General features: G+C 37.8%; 1 protein-coding gene across 2 annotated transcripts in view; it reads right to left on the bottom strand.

The window, feature by feature from the left end:
* AKT3 (AKT serine/threonine kinase 3) overlaps nt 1-17,582 on the bottom strand; it is a gene marked incomplete at both ends in the record, with an annotated part of 284,201 nt that extends 266,619 nt beyond the window's left edge. For both annotated transcript variants that reach the window (XM_080698324.1, XM_080698323.1), the window contains one exon: nt 17,537-17,582. In XM_080698324.1, coding sequence (XP_080554450.1) covers nt 17,537-17,582 — 46 coding nt within the window. The remainder of the gene's footprint in view (nt 1-17,536) is intronic.
* Nucleotides 17,583-19,508: the final 1,926 nt, after the last annotated feature.

Genomic DNA, 19,508 nt, shown 5'->3' with positions numbered 1-19,508 from the left:
TTAACACTCACATTCTCCACAAAAAACAAAATCTTAATGAAAACACTGATGTTTGAAGTTGCTGAGAGGACACTTAGAAAGTAACTTACACTGTAACTGATTCTAGTTAGCATGGATAATGCAGAACACATCAAGAGTACTTAAAAAATATCTCAGCAACTTAGTGAGACCCTGTTTCCAAATAAAATATAAAATAGGTCTGGGAGTATAGCGTGGAGGTAGAAAGCCTCTGGGTTCTACCCCCAGTACCACCAAAAAAGAAAAAAAGAGTTCTTAAAAAATAACAAAAACAAACCGGGCATGGTGGCACACGCTTGTAATCCCTCAGCTACTTAGTGAGACCCTGTTTCAAAATAAAGAATAAAAAAAAGGGCAGGGGGTGTAGCTCAGAGGTCAAATGCCCAAATGCCCCTGGTTTCCATCCCAGACCAATAAATAAATAAATAAATAAATAAATAAATAAATAAATAAAATTAAAATAATAATAATAATAATAATAATAACAACAACAAAAAACTGAAAAAGGGAAAGTATCCTGTTTACAAAGAAATGAATAAATGGGCCTAAATACTAAATATTAGTAAAGTTTATGTTAAATGTAACAATATAACAGATTCTTTAAAGAGCTGTGGTTTCTTAATTCTTTAGCATGTTCCACGGGCTGTGGTAAGAGCTAATCACATGTTATGATCTTTGACTCTAATAACCATATAAAACAGCATCATTATATTCATTTATATATGAGAAGCCTAGGGAATATCAAGAATTCTGCTCAGTCGCAAATAAGTGGCAAAGACCCAGCTTAAACCACTTACACCTCTTAACCACTATACTGAACAAAAATATATGTATACTTAAAATTCTAAGTAGATTCCAGGTTCATGACCAGCCTCAGCTACCTATTGAGGCCCTCTGCAACTTACTGAGACCCTTTTCCAAAGTAAAGAATAAAAAATGGGCCTAGGGGTATAGCTCAGAGGTAGAATGCCATTGGGCTCAATCTCTGGCAACACACACACACACACACACACACACACACACACACACACACACACATTCTAAGTAGATGAATTCGAAGTAAGAATAGATTCATAAAGAGTAAGTTAAGTGAAACTAGTCAGTTTTTCTAAGTCATGACATTACAGAGACATGGGCAAATCCCTAAGATATATTGCTATGTCATTATGATACCAGTCATATAAAGTGAGACAAAAAAAAAGAAAATGTTCATAGAGAACAAAGGACAGAAGTCTCATTCCTTTAATTATTCTTCCTACTCCTACCAAATGTCTTCAATCCCAATCTCTTTCATAATAGGTAACAACTACTTATAGATTAGGATCTATTTTTCTGGTTCATAAAAACTTGAGGATGAGCTAGGCATGGTGGTACACTCCTGTAATCCCAGTACTTAGAAGGCTAAGACAGTAAAACTGCAGGTTCGAGAACAGTCTCAGCAACTTAGCAAGGCCTTGTTTCAGAATAAAAAATAAAAAAGAGGCTAGATGTATAGCTCAGAGATAGAATGCCCCGAGTTCAATTCCCAGTACCACAAAAATAATGTTTTTAAATTAAAAACTTAAGAAAAACATTGGTTCGATATTGGCACATCACACTTGATAATGGTTATTTCTAAAAAATAAAATGGTATTATATAATATTATATTATACTCTATATACTCACTGTTGAAACTTTTTACAAGGACAATTCACATATTACTTAGATAATACAAATTTTCTTTTTTTTTATTTTCTTTTTTGCGGGTCTGGGATGGAACCCAGGGGCATTTGACCTCCCAGCTAAACCCCCTGCCCTATTTTTTATTCTTTATTTTGAAACCGGGTCTCACTGAGTTGCAGAGGGCCTCATTAAGTAGCCGAGGCTGTCCACGAACCGCGGTCCTCCAGTCTCAGCCTCACGAATAATGGGATTACAAGCATGTGCCACCATGCCCGGCTACAAATTTTCTTAATCATAATGATGTTCAAAGAACACAGACTAAAAGCTAAGTATAGCTTCAACTGGGAGCAAAAAGTAAGATATATTCAAGTACATAACAATTAAGAAGTTTTACATGACAAAAATATACTATAAAGTTAAAAGGTATAATCAACTAGGAAAAATATTTGGAACAACAAAAAAGATTAAGACTTTGCCATTTGGGCTCCCAACATGATTTGTTTACTTCTTTAAAGCCAGTAAGGGAGTTTTATGTAACATAATGACAGATAAGACATCTCATCACCTACATCTTATTCTATTAATTAGAATTTAGAGGGTCTACTTACAAAGAGTCATAAAGGTGTGAACACCACAGCAGAGAGGTGATGGGGCCATCTTACAGTCCATCACATTTGCTGACATGGTCAAACAAGATATTTTCTATCTCTCATACTCCATTAACCCAGATTCCCTACTCTCTGTTTTAACCCAAATCTTATCAGGGTAAAACTGGGAAAAGTGGCTGTGGCCTTCAATTCCACTGATGGCGTCACTGTGGAGTAACAGACTGTGGAACAGGTAAATTGTCACACAATCACATGGTGCCTTCATGCATTGGCCACATCTGCAGTATTGCATTCACTTCTGTGTATCACGTGTCAGGAGAAACACTGACAAACTAAGATGTTTCCACAGTAGAATATCAATATTATTTATGAGAGGGCTAGAAATCATGTCACACAATAAACAAGTCAAAGAATGAGAACATTTTGCTTAAAAAAGACATGAGGATGCCGGGCATGATGGCACATGATTGTAATCCCAGTGCTTGGGAGGCTAAGACAGGAGGATCGCGCAGATTGGAGGTCAGCCTCAGCTGGCTTAAGAGACCCTGTTTCTTGGAGTATAGCCCAAAGGTAGAAGGCCCCTGGGTTCCGTCCCCAGTACCACCAAAAAAAAAAAAAAAAAAAAAAAAAAGACATGAGGAAGCAGGGTGTAGTGGCACAAACCTGTAATCCCAGTGCTTGGGAAGCTGAGACAGGAGGATCACAGGTCTGAAGCCAGCCTCAAAAATTTAGTGAGGCCCTTAGCAACTTAGTAAGACCCTGTTTCCAAACAAAAAATACAAGGGTGGGAGTGTAGCTAGGAGATAGAATGCATCAACAAAAATAAAATAAAATAAAAAAAGTTGAAATAACTGAAGGCCAAATAGAAAACAAAACTTGTACTATATTGTTCAGAAGGGCAAAGAACAATAGTTGCTAAACTATAAAATGTTATACTTTATGAGATTTAAGTTACCCACAAAATCTTAATGATCCATTAGAAACAAGGTAGAAAATATTCTTCTTATAGGTTTGGAATAGGTTTCATAAAGCCAGAAATACTTTATAATTCCAAATATAAAGCAAGTATTATCTGTGAAATACAACTTCTAAAACTACTGTTTTCTTTCCTCACATATTCATTAGATACTGATTAGGAAACTGTATGTTCAGAGCCCTGATGGATCTTATATGGGAAAAGAAAAAACAGTATCCAGACACACCGATTCTGCTCTCAGAATTGACAATGGAAAGCAGAAATAATAAACATATATAATAACAAGTCAACAGAAAGCCATGGAAAGGTCAATATAATAAACTGCTGCAATAGTACAGATCAGAGAACTCATCCTAACTGTACAGCTGCAAACTGGGAAAATATTGAGGTGACAGTAGAATGAGGCTTTGAAGGACACAGGAGATTTTCACTGACAAAGATGGGAGGAGAGAAAGACCAGGCATAAGCTGAAACAAAACAAATACAGTATTAGTGCACAGTAAACACATCAGAAGGTAATTATGGAATGTTAACAGATAATTAAAGCAAGTTTTTCTACATCAAAGGACATAGAAACAAATTATGGTATAATAGTTAATCCAAGAGATAATGTACGACCCAGTGGTGCAGCTTCTCTGCATTCCCCACGAGGATGTGGAGCAGTGAATGACATCAGTCTCAAATATTGTGTGAGGATTCCATCAGATGAAGGATACTCCCCCTTTTCCATTTTCAGGGTTTTAAACCTTCCTGCCCTACCTGGTACTAATGAAGTATAATTTTAAAGAACGCCAATACATTTCTGAGTGTCAAGAAAGAAAGAAAATATTAGTGTCAAAGACTGGCAATTAGGAAATCTCAGATAGTAGTCCTGACTCTATCCTCTCTTGAAATTGACCTTAATATTTCTTTTTTTTTTCTTTTTTTCTTTTTTCTTTTGCAGTACTAGGATTAGAACCCAGGGCCATTCTACCTCTGAGCTACACATGCAGCCCTAATTTTTATTCTTTATTTTGAAACAGGATCTCACTGAGTTGCAAAGGGCCTCTAGTTGAGGCTGTCCACAAACTGCAATCCTCCCATCTCAGCCTCCCAAATACTGGGATTACAAGCGTGCGCCACCATGCCCAGTTTGACCTTATTTTTTAATAGGACCACCTAAAATAAATGGGTATAACACCAGGCAATTGTCAAAGCCTCCTCTAGCTAGGAAGTTGATGAATGCATTTGGAAACAAAGATTCAGTTGTGCTTCTGGGAGAGCAAATTGGAACACAGGCTGGCAGGCTGACTCAAATTGTTAATTTCATTCTCATAATTCGAACTCTTCATAAACTTTATGAGTTGTATTTCTACTCCTCACTTATTATAAGCATTAGATAACAAATAACACTATTTCAATTATAAAACATCAGCAAAATTTCATATCTGTACCACACAATAAAACATATACCTAGCAGAGTTTCATTAGTTGCAGTAAGAGTAACTTGTGTCGGACTAACCCTTCTATTTAAAGTTTTAAACTCTGCATAAAATATAAAAACAATGGCTTGAACTAGTGGAAAACAGCACAAGCAGTCAAGAACTGCAGAGAAGATGGTCCCTGAACAAGGAGAGCTATACTGACTGAGACTTGTACTTATAATGGCTTTCTGCTTGAGGGGCTCTCCAATTCCTTAGAATTTCAGTGGAAAGTCTAGAAATCAAAAAAGACCATAGTCTTACTAGCTTGATGATCAGATGAAGTTCAGAGCTGCCAAAATGGCTGGAAAGTGAGTGAGTGAGAGAGAGAGAGAGAGAGAGAGAGAGAGAGAGAGAGAGAGAGACAGTCTACAAAAGAGAGAGAGATTCTACAAGAGAGAGAGATTCAGAGATAGAACCCTAATACATACATATTAACTCTGCGCAGTCTTTGCTAAACCCTGTACTATGCATGCATAGAAAAGATTCCAAGGAGCCTGAAAAAGAAGGCAAAAAGTGGAGAAAGGCAGATATTTCAGCTGTTCATCACAACAGCCGAAATAAAGTGTGAATTTTCAAAAGATTCAAGGTATATACCAGCTAGATCAAAAACCAAGTCTTTGTAGGAAAACAACAGATCCAGGGTCTATAAAATATATCATCACAATTATTGTTTATGGAATAAAAAGAGAAAAATGTAATCATAGACAAAGAAAAAAGCATAATAGAGAACAACTCCAAGTAGCTATTATAAAAATACTCAAAGACTTAACAATAGTCATAATAAATGAAGAGATGGAGACTCTTCAGAGAATCAGAACCTATATAAAACCAAATGGAAAAACTCACTGTATGGATTAACAGTCAAGAGATGGTAGAATTTAACACATCAAAAATCACCCCCAAGCTGGGTGTGGTGGTGCACGCTTATAATCCCCGCGCTTGGAAAGCAGAGACAGGAGGATCCCGCAGGTTCGAAGCCAGCCGCGCTGGCGTAAGACACCCTGTTTCCAAAAATAAAATAGGTCTAGGAGTGTAGCCCAGAGGTAGAAGGGCTTCCAGGAACTCCAGTACCACCACACACACAAAAAAATCACCCCCAGCTGGATGTGGTGGCGCATGCTGTAATCCCTGCACTTGGGAGGCTGAGACAGGAGGATCGTACAGGTACAAAGCCAGCCTCAGCTACTTAGTGAGGCTCTCGGCAACTTTGTGAGACCCTGTTTCCAAATAAAATATAAAATAGGTCTGAGAGCATAGCCCAGAGGTAGAAAGCCTCTGGGTTCCACCCCAGTACTACAAAAAAAAAAAAAAGAAAGAAAAATCACCCCCCAAAAATGAAGAGTCTTAGTGACCTATGGAACATGTATCAAGTTAATCTATAGAGGTACAACAGGAATTCTAGAAGCAGAGAGAACATAGCAAAAACTTCTGAAGAGAGAAAGGCCCAACTTGGGAAGTAGGGTAAAAAACATGAAATTGATCAAAAATGTTCAGCAAATTCAAAAGGAGATAAACACAAAGAAAACAACAACTAGACACATCAGAGTAAAACTGCTGAAAATCAAAGGTAGGAAAATATTTAAAACATTCAGAGAGCGCATGCTTGTAGTCTCAGTTCCTGGGAGGCTGAGGCAAGAGGATCACAGGTTTGATGGTAGCCTCAGCAACTTAGCAAAACCCTATTTCCAAATTAAAAAATTGGGCTGAGGGTGTATCTTGAAGGTAGAATGCCTCTGAGTTCAATCCCCAGTACCACATGCACAAAAAAAGAAAATCCAGAGAACAACAGAACTAAAATAACAGCTGTCTTCTCAGACAGTGAAGCAACATCTTTAAAGTGATAAAGAATCCTCCAAAACTGAGATTTTAAGGTTTTTTTTCTTTTTCTTTTTTCTTTTTTTTTTTTTGGGGGGGGTGGTACTGGGGTTCCTGGAAACGCTTCTACCTCCGGTCTACACTCCCAGACCTATTTTTATATTTTTATTTGGAAACAGGGTCTCTTAAGCCAGCAAGGCTGGCTTCAAACCTGCGCGATCCTCCTATCTCTGCCTCCCAAACGAGGGGATTACAAGCGTGCGCCACCACACCCAGCCATTTTAAGGTTTTTTAAAAAATGAATGTATTGGTCAGCAACAGACATGCTCTAAGACAAATGCTATGCAAAGTTTTTCAGGCAGAGACCTGCTTCAAGATAAAAAAAAACAACCACTTATTTTTTTTTTAAGGGCTAGGGGTATAGCTCAGAGGTAGACTGCCCCTGGAGTTAAAGTCAATGTAGAGTCCCAAAAGGAAAAAAAAAATACATACAAGCATGGTAGTGCATGCTTATAATCCCAGCTATTTGGGAGGTTGAGGCAGAAGGATCACAAATTCAAGGCCAACCTTGATAATTTAGTGAGACTCTGACTCAAAAACAAAATAAAAAATGTAAAAAGAGTTGGAGAACCGCTCAGTTCTTGGCATTAGAGAATCCCTGAGTTCAACCCCCAGTACTGCAAAATAAAACTTAAAAAGGGCTGGAGATGTGGCTCAGCTGTAGAACACTTTGCTGGCACATACAACGCCCTGTTTTCAATCCCTAGCATCATAAAAAGAACTGAAAACATTATGACCAAATGTGATTTATTCCAGCAATGAAATGCAATTTACCATAATATTAACAGAATAAAAAAGAAAAAAAAAAACAGCTGGGCGTGGTGGCGCACACTTATAATCCCCACCCTTGGGAGGCTGAGACAGGAGGATCACACGGGTTCAAAGCCAGCCTCAGCTACTTAGTGAGGATCTCAGCAACTTAGTGAGACCCTGTTTCTAATAAAATATAAAAAAGGTGTGGGAGTATAGCCCGGAGGTAGAAAGCCTCTGGGTTCCACCCCCAGTACCACCAAAAAAAAAAAAAGAAAAAGAAAAAGAAAAGAACTTTTTCAGACTGATAAAAGGGAAGAGCAGTAGCTAATGGAATACTTAGGGGGTATGAAAGATGTTTTCCCAGTGTGATGAAAAAAAGGTAAAATGCTCACTCTTACCACTTACATTGGATATTGAGATATTGTACTGGGGAGGCCCTACCCAGTGAAATATGGCCAGAAAAAAATTTAATGCATGAAGATTAGAAAGGAAGACACAGAGCTGGATGTCGTGGCACACACTTGTAATCCCAGCATTTGGGAGGCTGAAACAGGAGGACTGTGATTCGAGGACAGCCTCAGCTACTTACTGAGGCCCTTTTTCAAAATAAAGAATAAAAAATAGGGCTGGCGGGTATAATTCCCCTGGGTTCCATCCCTAGTACTGCAAAAGAAAAAGAAAAAGAGAAAGAAAAAGAAAAAGAAAAAAAGAAAAAGAAAAAGAAAAAGAGAAAAAGAAAAAGAAAAAGAAAAAGAAAAAGAAAAGGAAAAAGAAAAAGAAAGAAAGAAAGAAAGAACGAACACTACAGAGCTGTGGCTCTTCACAAAATGACTTGACCATCTAGGTAGAAAATTCTGGGGGTATAGTTCCATGGTAGAGTGTTTGCATACCAAGCAAAAGGCCCAGGTTAGATCCCCAGAGCACAGAAAAAAAAAAAAAGGAGAAGGAGGAGGAGGAGAAAAATTAATGGGGTTGCAAGTTACAAAATCAATACAAAACACTAAATTACTAATTAGAAAGCGCTAAGTTTGTATAGTGAGAGCAACTTTATTTTTTATTTTTATTTATTTATTTATTTATTTTTGGTGGTACTGGGGTTCCTGGAAACCCTTCTGCCTTCGGGCTACACTCCCAGGCCTATTTTATATTTTTTATTTGGAAACAGAATCTCTTAAGCCAGCAAGGCTGGCATCGAACCAGCAAGATCCTCCTGTCTCTGCCTCCCAAGCACAGGGATCACAAGCATGTGCCACCACGCCTGGCTCGCAACTTTATAATTCTATAAATAACTCTAGAATATATGTAAAAGCTTTCCATCTGTTGGTTTATTCCATTTGGTTCTCTTGGTTTAATTTTTCAGAATATACAGAAATTCTAAGAAAAACAAATTCCACATTATTATAAATACATTAGTTAAATCTCAGAATTCCAATGCCACTAGGAAATACATTTAATTTTCCTATGTTCATTCTTTTATAAGCTCTACATTCAGAATTAGTTTCTTTAATCCACCTTGTGATTTACCCTGTCACTACCACTACCACTTTGTTGCTAAGGTGTATTTTGCACAGAAAAATTAAGCTATCTTTTGAGATAATTTACAGACATAAAACTTTTAGCTTAGAACTGTCAAATACTCTACTTGATTTAATAAACCATTTCCAAGAATAAAGACAAATATTCAGCTGGGCATGGTGCCTCACAATTGTAATTGCAGTACTTGGGAGGCTGAGACAGGAGGACCATAGATTTGAGGTTAACCTCAGCAAGTAGTGAGACTCTATCAATTTAGTGAGACCCTGTTTCAAAGAAAAAATAAAACAGAACTGGGGTATATCTCAGAGGTAGAATGTCCCTGAGTTCAATCCCCAGTAACACCAAAAACAAAAATTAATAATTAAAATAAGAAAAATATCCAAAAGACAAAGTTTATGGATATTTCTGAATTAGAAATTCTAAGTACAAGGTAAATTATGAGTAAAAAGTAATCTGAAAATACAAACTGCTTATACACACTCAGAATACAAGATGAAAGCTTAATCTGTCAGATATTATTACAAGTATAAGCAGTGTTCTCATCATGCAAAGTTTTTCCTGTAGTAAGCCACCTCTTAAATCTGCAGTAGTTTCAAACTAGTCACATCATAAACTGACGATAATATATTAGATTGTAATTTGTTATCAAGGAACTGACTTTCCACATTTATAAGAGACTAAGTTTTTATGCTATGGTTTGGGTGTGGGATGAGTGACTCTCAAGTGTCCACTATGATGAGGCTTGGTCAGCAGGGTGGCACTCGGAGAATACGTTAAAGCTTTTGGGGACAGCAACTAGTGGGAGATCTCTGGGCCACTGGAGGCATGCAAGGAAGGTAGTTATCACAAGAGCACTATTATGAAAAGAAAGCCAGGCCCCTCCCATCCTCTCTCTGCTCCTGACTCCAGGTACAATGCTTGCCTCCCCTCCATTGCAATCTGCCATCAGCCATGGTGCCTTCACCAGAACTGAGCCAACTCGAGTGCCAGGCTCTTGAATCCCTAAACTATGAGCTAAGTAAATCTCTTTGTTGTTAAGTAGCTTATTTCAGACATTTCATTATGGTACTAAAAAGCTGACCAATACACTTAGGTTTCTAAGAAGCAGCATTTAAGTCAATAAAATTTATAAATTACAATAAGCCCAATTATTATTATTGTAATTTACCTAATTCTATCATAAAGAATTTTAAGCTAGCTAAATTTCCTACTTCATTAATAAACTAAGGTTCTTCACAGCAAAACTGATCACTAGCTATCACAGAACAACTTAAAAGAAACTAAGACAACAAAACTTTTGACATCTAGTTTAGGGATTTAACAGCCCCCAAAACATATCTATAGGCTAATCTTTGAACAAGATAATTTAATAGGTAATTAATATAGCAGATGCCTCTCTACACTAACTAAAAGCAGCCAAGCTGTAAGGTCTTCTCCTAAGTCTACCAAGCAAGAAAATGCAGACAACTTTATTCCATGTTTGCTACATGATGTTGTTTATTGTCATTTTTGACACCAACAATACTACATACATATGTTATTAATGCTTAATTATTAGCATTAATATTAAACATTAATTAGTGCATACCATTTTTCAACTAGTACAGAAAAAAATTGTTTCATTATTAATATATCACTAAAGCCAAGTTTAGGAAAGTATTTATCCTACCTATCAATATTTGCATTCCTTTTTTCCCTTTTGAAGGAAGTTACTTACTAAAAAGCAATTTAATCACATTAAAAATACAAATAAAATCAGATTATACAGAAAAGAGCTAACAAAAACTGATTCAGAAATACAGGCTTGAGCTGGGCATGGTGGCACATACTTGTAATCCCATTACTAGGGAGGCTGAGACAGGAGGATAGCAGGTTGGAGGCCATTAATCAACCTCTGCCTTCTTCCTCTCCTATCCTTCCATTCTAGCTTTGCTTGACACTGGAGTCCCTCTGATATTCCTAATACTCCCTAGTTTGGGCATATTAGAGAAAACATGTCTCTTCTCTTTCTGTGCTTGGCTGATATCACTTAACATAATGTTCTCCAGGTCTTTCCATCTTCTTGCGAATGACCTGATTTTGTTCTTCTTTATAGCTGAGGAGAATTCTATTGTGTGTATTTCCCATAATTTTCAAATCCATCATCTGTTGATGGAGATCTAGGTTGGTTCCATATTTTGGCTATTACAAATTGTTCTGCTATGAACATGGGTATGCATATGTTACTGTAGATCTCTAATTTCAGCCCCTCTGGAAAAAATACCTGACTTCAAATTATACTATATAGCAATAGTAGTAAAAACAGCATGGTATTGGCACAACATCAGGCATACTGACCAGGGAACAGAATAAAAGATACAGAAACAAACCCACATACCTATAGTCAATTGATCTTTGACAAAAGAGCCAAACTCATACACTGGAGAAGACAGCCTTTTTAACAAACGGTGCTAGGAGAACTGGCTATCCATTTGTAGAAAGATGGAACTACATCATTACCTCTCTCCGTACACAGGAATCACCTCAAGATGGATCAAAGGCTTGGAAATTAGACCAGAGACTGTCAAGTTATTAGAAGAGGGCATAGGCTCAACACGCCAACATATAGGTACAGGCAGTAACTTTCTCAACAAGACCTCCAAAGCCAGTATTCAGGAGAGCTAAATAAATCCAATCCGCCTTAAACTGTTGGAGAAATCTTCCCCCAAAAAAGACTGCTCCTGCTCCACATGCTCAGGAATTCTGGACAACATAAATATGTAAGGAAAATGCTCGGGAGGAGGGCCAAGATGGCAGCAACGGCAGTGGCCAGTATCGGGGAGAGGCAGGTAGATTCATTCTAATCTACCCTGAACTTTTGAGAAAATCTCCCCGAAAGTAGACTGCACCTGCTGCACATGCTCAGGAACTCTGGACAACATACTATGTAAGAAAAATGTTCAGGACACATCAGATGGAGCCCCACATAGTCGGGTCAGCCGGCACCACACGTCCCGGGGCCAAGGGTGCTCCTGCTGCCGCCACACTCCTATGTGCAGCACTGGGGTTGGGTGCGCTCCGGAGCAGCAGAACCTGCTCTCCATGGTGAAGCTGCTGGCCTCCGCTCTTGGCAGGGAGATAAAACACATTGCTACTAAGTACATGGGCCCCCAACTCCTGCAAAAGACACGTACTGTTTTCTTTTATTAAAAAATATTGAAGAAGGAGGAAGATGGTGGCGGCTCTGAGAAACCCTGGACAACAGATTTTGATTTAATAGATGATTGGGACAACACACAGAAACATTTCCAGTCATGACTTCCTATCTGAAATATAGGAGAAAGAGTGGAAAGTGGCGGAATTAGAGGCAAGACTGCAGCACGGTGCCCACCACTGCAAGAAAAGTGATTTTTGGAGGGATATCCCAGAAGAGACCAGAAATCAGACTGCTCCTGCCACATATGCACAGAAATACTTAACAACATACACTAGGAGAGACCAAGAAGGCTATGGTGGCCAGTATTCAGGAAAGGCAACCAAATACAGGAAAGGCAACCAAATTTGGTTGGACAGATCCAACCAAATACACCTTGAATTTTTGAAGAAATCTCTCCAAAAGTAGACTGTTCCTGCCCCACATGCTCAGGAACTCTGAACAACATACTATGTAAAAAAAAGTTTTGCGGAGACGGATCAAGATGGTGGTAGTGGCAGCAGCCAGTATTCGGGAGAGGCAGACAGATCCAATCCTATCCACCTTGAAATTTTGAAAGTATCTCCCCAAAGGTAGACTGTTCTTGCCACACATGTGCAGTAATTCTGGACAACACACTAAGTAAGAAAAATATCCGGGGCAAGCCGGAGGAATCCACGCCCATACTGCTGGGCCGATTCACTGCACTGGGTGTCCAAGGAAACCTCAGCTAATGGCTGCTACGCTCCTCTGTGCTGCACTGGGAGTCAGGGTGTGCTTGAAGCAGCAGATCCTGTTCTTCATGGTGAGGCTGTGAGCCTCCGCTTTCAGTGGGGAGATAAAATCCATTGCTGCTAGGGAATTGGGCTCTTAGCTTCTGCAAATGACACGTGCTGTTTTCTCCTACTAACATATATATATATATATATATATGGAGGGAAAAATGGGAACCTCTGTAAACGTCACGCCCACAGTGACAGGAACCAGATCCTGCCAAGCAGTGAGGCCGGGTCTGGAGCCAACAGGCCAGGCCCAGAGCCTGCTGCAGGGCAAGGCCAGGTCTGGAGCCAGCGAGGCCGGGCCCAGAGCCTATTGCACAGCAGGCCTGGAACTGGGGCCTGCTTCACAGCAAAGGGCCAGCGGGTTTCAACTGTGTGGCCAGGAAGCAATAGAAGCTGCCCCTTCCTCACCTAATCTCTCAGCATATTTCCAGATCCAAGTGACCTCTACATAAAATAAAATTGGTTGTGAATGGATCATCCTGTCAAAGTTACTCACCTTCTGGTTTTCACTAAGTGGGAATAAGTGTGGAGAAATAGAAGCTCTAATATATTGTTGGTGGGATTGCAAGTTGGTACAACCACTTTGGAGAACAATATAGAAGATCCTCAGAAGAAGGAAAACAAACTTAGCATATGATCCAGCAATACCACCTCTGGGTATCTACCCAAAACAGTGAAAACCAAAATACCAAACTAATGCATGAACAACCATGTTCATAGCTACACAGTTCACCATTGCCAAACTGTGGAACCAGCCAAGATGTCCTTCAATGAATGAATGGATTTCAAAACTATGGGATATGTACACAATGGAATTTTGCCCAGCCAAAAGGGAGAACAAAATTATGGCATTTACATGAAATGTCACACACACAAAAATAAGAAATCAGATGCTTTTCTTAATGTGCAAAATATTAGGGAGAAATGGGTAACAGGAGGAACTCTAGATGAAGAAGGGACCCTAGAGAGGAGCAATTAAGGTGACATATCTGAGGGGATAAGAGGGAGAATAAGGGAAACTCTTTAAAGCACATGATGTACTTAAACATATCAAAGTCGATCAGGAAGCCAAGCATGGGTAGGAGGGAGGTGGAGGGAAGGGGTTAGAGATTGGGTAGGGGCTGATTGGGTGATATGTGCCTGTGTATCTCCACAAGTTTTTTATCCCATTGAAATGTATGACCACGCCGGGCGTGGTGGCGCACGCTTGTAATCCCCGCGCTTGGGAGGCGGAGACAGGAGGATCGCGCAGGTTCGAAGCCAGCCGTGCTGGCGTAAGAGACCCTGTTTCAAAAATATAAAATAGGTCTGGGAGTGTAGCCCGGAGGAAGGAGGGCTTCCAGGAACCCCAGTACCACCAAAAAAAAAAAAAAAAAAAGAAATGTATGACCACAATGCACCAATAAAAAAATTATTTAAAAAAAAAAAAAGAACTACAAGCAAGAGTTAAGGAAACTGCCCAGAATAAAAATTTCTTTTTCTAAAATAAGACATGTAAAAAATACAATTTGCAAAATAGATTTATTTAGAAGCTCAAAATATAATACATCTGGGTATTATATTCTGTATATATGTAATCTCAATACTTGGGAGACAGAGACAGGAAGATCACAGCTTCAAAGCCAGTCTCAGAAACTTAGTGAAGTTATCAGCAACTAAGTGAGACCCTATTTCCAAATTAAAAATTAGGTCTGGGGGTATAGCTCAGAGATAGAATGCCCCTGGGTTCAATACCCAGAATCACCAGAAAAAAGAAAGGAAACGAAAATAAAACATACAAAGGAAGAAGTAACCAAAGAGCTATGGAAGATTTTCTAGAACAGAAGACAGACCTAGTCCTTCATATTCAAAGGGCCCACCCAATTTTACCAGGATGAATTTTTTAAAAAAGGACTATAACTTATCCTTAAATTTCATATTTTCCAGGCATGGTGGCACATGCTTGTAATCCCAGCATTCGGGAGGCTGAGACTAGAGGTAAAGAACTCTATAATTTTTTATAATTTATAAAGTAGCAAGTTTAAAGGTAATGTCTAAAAATTTTCTGAAGTTGATGGTTCAACAGCTTGAAGTTTAACTATAAAGTTAAACAAAACATAAAGGGGGGGGTGGTGAGATAAAAGTTCTCCATTTTTCACAATGGCAAAACATTACATTATATAAGAATGTTTAGCCACACATAAAGCTTAGTATATTGTATACACAGAATAATGATCAGCAGAAGAGCTAAAAATAGAAAAAGTATAAAATAATTGCTTCTAAGGTCAGAAACTAGTTGGAAGAGGCAGAGGGTAGAAGGGTCTTTTCTTTTTATACCTTTGAGTACTATTCAAATTCTCATGTTTATATGATTGCTAGTTTTCAAAATAAACACACACATATACACACCCAATCAGAATCCCCCTTCCACTAATAAATTACTAATTTTCTCTATATTTCATGCAGTATGGTATATCAGATAAGATGCAATTAATTAAACAGATTCAAGAACTATCCTTAAACTTATGATAAATATGTGAAAATACCAATAGCTTACATTTGTGTTAGAATCTTCAAAATACATTCATATCCATTGTCTCTTCTAATTCTCATAGCATTTTTGAGATTAGTAAAGTAAAACTTTAAAATGTTTAAACTATTTGCCATCCACCAGAAACACAAAGTAGAAAAAAATACACTCAATCTTACAAATAAAAACACTATCTTCATTAAAAACTGAAATCTGAAAACTTTCCAAATTTATGAGAATATATGAAAGACAACCTTACTACAAACGGTCATCCACTCTAGAAAATGGTTTGGCAGTTTTTATAAAGTTAAACACATACTTCTGATAAGCTGAACATACACTTACCATATGACACAGAAATATCATTCCTAGGTTATTATCCAAGACAAAAACTGATCATACACAGACATGCACTCAAAATGTTCACAGAAATTTTATTCATAGTAACCAAAAATTAAGCCAGGCATGGTAGTGTAACCCTGTAATCCCAGTACTTGGGAGACTGAGACAGGAGGAACACAGGTTCAAGAACAACCTCAGCAAACAGTGACTCTCAGTAACCTAGCAAGACCTTATTCACAATAAAAATAAAACAGGGCTGGAGGTATAAAATGCCCCTAAATTCAGAGGTAGAATACTAAATTCAATCCCCAGCACCACAAAAACTAAAAAAGCCAAAAGTAAAAATAACCAAAAGTAAAAATAACCAAAAGGTCCATCAACTATTAAACATGGTAAACAATAACCAAATCGTTATATATCCAGACCTCAAAATACTATCCAACAATTAAAAAAAGAACAAGCTAATGATATACACAATATGGATGACTCTTAAAAGCAGTATATGAAAACGGGGCATGGTGGTGCTCACTTGTAATCCCAGCACTTGGGAGGCTGAGAGAAGAGGATCAGAGGTTCACAGCCTGTTATTTAGTAAGGGCCAACACAACTTAGTGAGCTCTCTTTCAAAATAAAGAACAAAAATAGGGCTGGGGGTGTAGTTCAAAGGTAGAATGCCTCTGGATTCAATCCCCAGTACCGAAAAGAAGAAAAAAGTATGTGAAAAAAAGGCATAAAAGACTATGGATTGCATTATTGTATTTAGCAAAATTCTAGAAACAAAAATTATAGTAACATAAAGCAGATTAATGGTGCCAGGGATGAAGGATGAAGACTGGACTTCAAAAGGAAAAAGAAACTTTTCGGGGTGATGGAAATATTCATGTAGTTAGTCCCTTATATCACTATAAACATTTGGCAAAACTCATCAAAACATAACTTTAAAGTATTTAATTTTACTATATGTAAATTACAACTCAATAAGGCGATTTAAAAGCTCAATAATGCATAATCACATTTAACTACTGACGATGGTTTTTGCACAGTTATAATACTTCAGATCTTCAAAGAATATGAAGAACAATAAATTTAAGTGATAACTTTTAAACAGAAAATAGATATATACGAACTAAAAAGTCCTAAAACTGAAAGAGTCCTCATCTAACTCATCTAAACCCTAGATTTCTAATAAACACCTTGTATCACAGATAACACATTAGGTATTAAATCAAAGAGTTTTTAAGTAAGAGTGTACAGAAAATACTAAAAAGAGATAATGAAAGGTAAAAACATAAAATTAAACATAAAAACACATACAAAAGTACTCTTCTCCTTATTTGGTCTTTCACTTGAGGACTTTACTTACCTTACTTATGGACTGTTCAGCCCATGAACTGGAAGTGAACCCTCCCCTACTTTTCTCTGCCATCATCCAAACTAGCTTATCAATGCTTTTATTTATATACTTACATGTCATTAAATGCATACAAAAAAGAGCTTTTCTAGATATTCAATGACTCTAAAGATATTTCTCTGGATGGTAGAATATGTGGACACCACAGAAAAATGCAGCACAAACATGCAAGCACAAAACATACCAGAAAGTCAACTCTAGCTTCGTAAATAGACTATAACTAAATAAAAATCAAGAATTACAAAGGTCCCTAAATAGCATGCAAAATTCCTACATACCTGTTACTTATCATTTCACTTACTAGACATAGTATTTCACAGTTTACTTTGGTAGCTTCAAGAAAAATATCAACTTCCAAGACATCATTTGCTGCTCAGCAGTCTCCCCAACCACATCAACCACATCTTTCAGTTTTGTTAAGCACTTACCCCTCTTCTGAACCCAACCTTCTTTCACAATGGTCACATCGCTCATGATGGCTCCCCTCTGAGCCCCAACGTGGAGAAACAGTTCTTGTGACACCAAAGTTAGGGTATGGATTTGCTGGTGCTGCTGCTGCTGCTGCTGCTGCTGCTGCTGCTGCTGCTGCTGCTGCTGCTGCTGCTGCTGCTGCTGCTGCTACCACCCTTCCCACTCTCTAGTGGTGGCTCAGCCTGAAAGGAAATATTGAAGAAAGGATTTTTTCCCCATTCTTGCAACTCATACCAAAGTAACAAACAATTATTTTTTTGTAAATGTCTTCAACTTGCCTGACTTCACATAAAAGTCTAGCTCTTCAAACTAGAGAGCTTCTTTACTAAATAGTTCTATAATGAATGCACTTCCCTGGTCTTGCGAGAAACTTCAAATGATAATGAAACTGTTAAACCCAAGAGGTTGCAATATACTTTGCCTTAAGAAAACCACTGTTGTACCTATACACATACACAGAAAATTTGTTTGAGGTGAATAAGGGAGAGAATGAAAGTTATGTGGCCTAAATCTCTGTAAATTCCAAAACAGTTATGGCAAAGCAATTATGACATTTTTAATTGCTCTACTTTATGTAAATAACAATTGACCAAGAAACCAACATTCATGTATTATTACTCTGCCCCAGTCGAAGATATATTTTACGTATATTACAATTAGTGCATAACATAATTACAATTAGTACATAACATAATTTGTTAAAGTAGGAGAACATGAAACAAAGATAATATGAAAATAGATGTGCTAATAAGCACAGTTACTGCTGCTTACATCTATATTATTCTCTGGCAAGCTTCACAACTTTGTTAGAGAACTGTTAACTCCATTTCACAGATGTTCAAACTAAGCCTCATGGAGATGAAGCAGCTTGCCAGATTTCAACACAGCTAGTAGGCAATGGAGCCAGTATCTGAACCAGATACTGATTCCAGAGCCTATACCCTTCATTCCAAAACGACATAGCCTTAAGATGAATGCAAATCAGAAAAACAGACTGATCTCAGTATTTATAAGTATTCATAAATGTATTTGTGGCAGCGGAGGGGGGGGTGTTACTGGGGATGGAATCCAGGGACATTCTACCTCTGAGCTAGACCCCTAGCCCAATTTTGTTCTTTATTTTGAAAGGGTCTCACTAAATTATGGAAAGCCCCACTATTGATGAGACTGGCCGTAAACTTACAATCCTCCTGTCTCAGCCTCTCAAGTACTGGGATTACAAGAGTACGCCACCATGCCTGGCCATAAATTTGTAAAAAATTTTTTTAAAAAGTTGCTCAGAAGAAATACAATGCCTCCCAAGACAAAAACCAGTAATTTATCCTATGGGTCTTCAAAAGACACCTTATACTGTAACAACTAAAGTCCTCAAAAGTATCCAAATACATATAACATACATACACACATATATAAATATATTTCTGTGTGTGTGTGTAGCACTTGTTTTACAGGAATATTTCTTATTGTCCCACTAAAACAGAACTAAAAAGTTAAAAGTTAACACAAAACTGAGTTAAAGCATTTCCACATTTTCTATAAATGTGGTCCAGGTACTGTGATGTTATGTGGTCCAGGAACAAAGACATAAATTTTAGATAACCAAAACAATGAATATACAAACTATATAACCATGTTATTCTGTCAACCTGAGTTTTGATAAATCATACACAGTAGTAAGTTCAGGGTTAGAATCTGTAACTAGTACTGAACTAGATAACAGGTTTTTCTCTAATGTAAATTAAATAGAGAGCTGAGTGATCTAACAATCAAGAGTCAAGACTAAACATTCTCTAGACAGCCTGAGTTCCCTAACAAGGCTGTGTGGCTCAACAAAAGAACTCCCTTCATCCTTTGCCATTGGGCCAAATGCAATACCCACAGGTAAAATCTGGATTACTCAGAAATCATCTTGGGGGGTCACTGTTGTAC

The sequence above is a fragment of the Muscardinus avellanarius genome (assembly GCF_963383645.1).
Source record: "Muscardinus avellanarius genome assembly, chromosome: 7".
Classification (NCBI taxonomy): domain Eukaryota; kingdom Metazoa; phylum Chordata; class Mammalia; order Rodentia; family Gliridae; genus Muscardinus; species Muscardinus avellanarius.
This window is presented reverse-complemented; position numbering and strand designations above follow the sequence as displayed.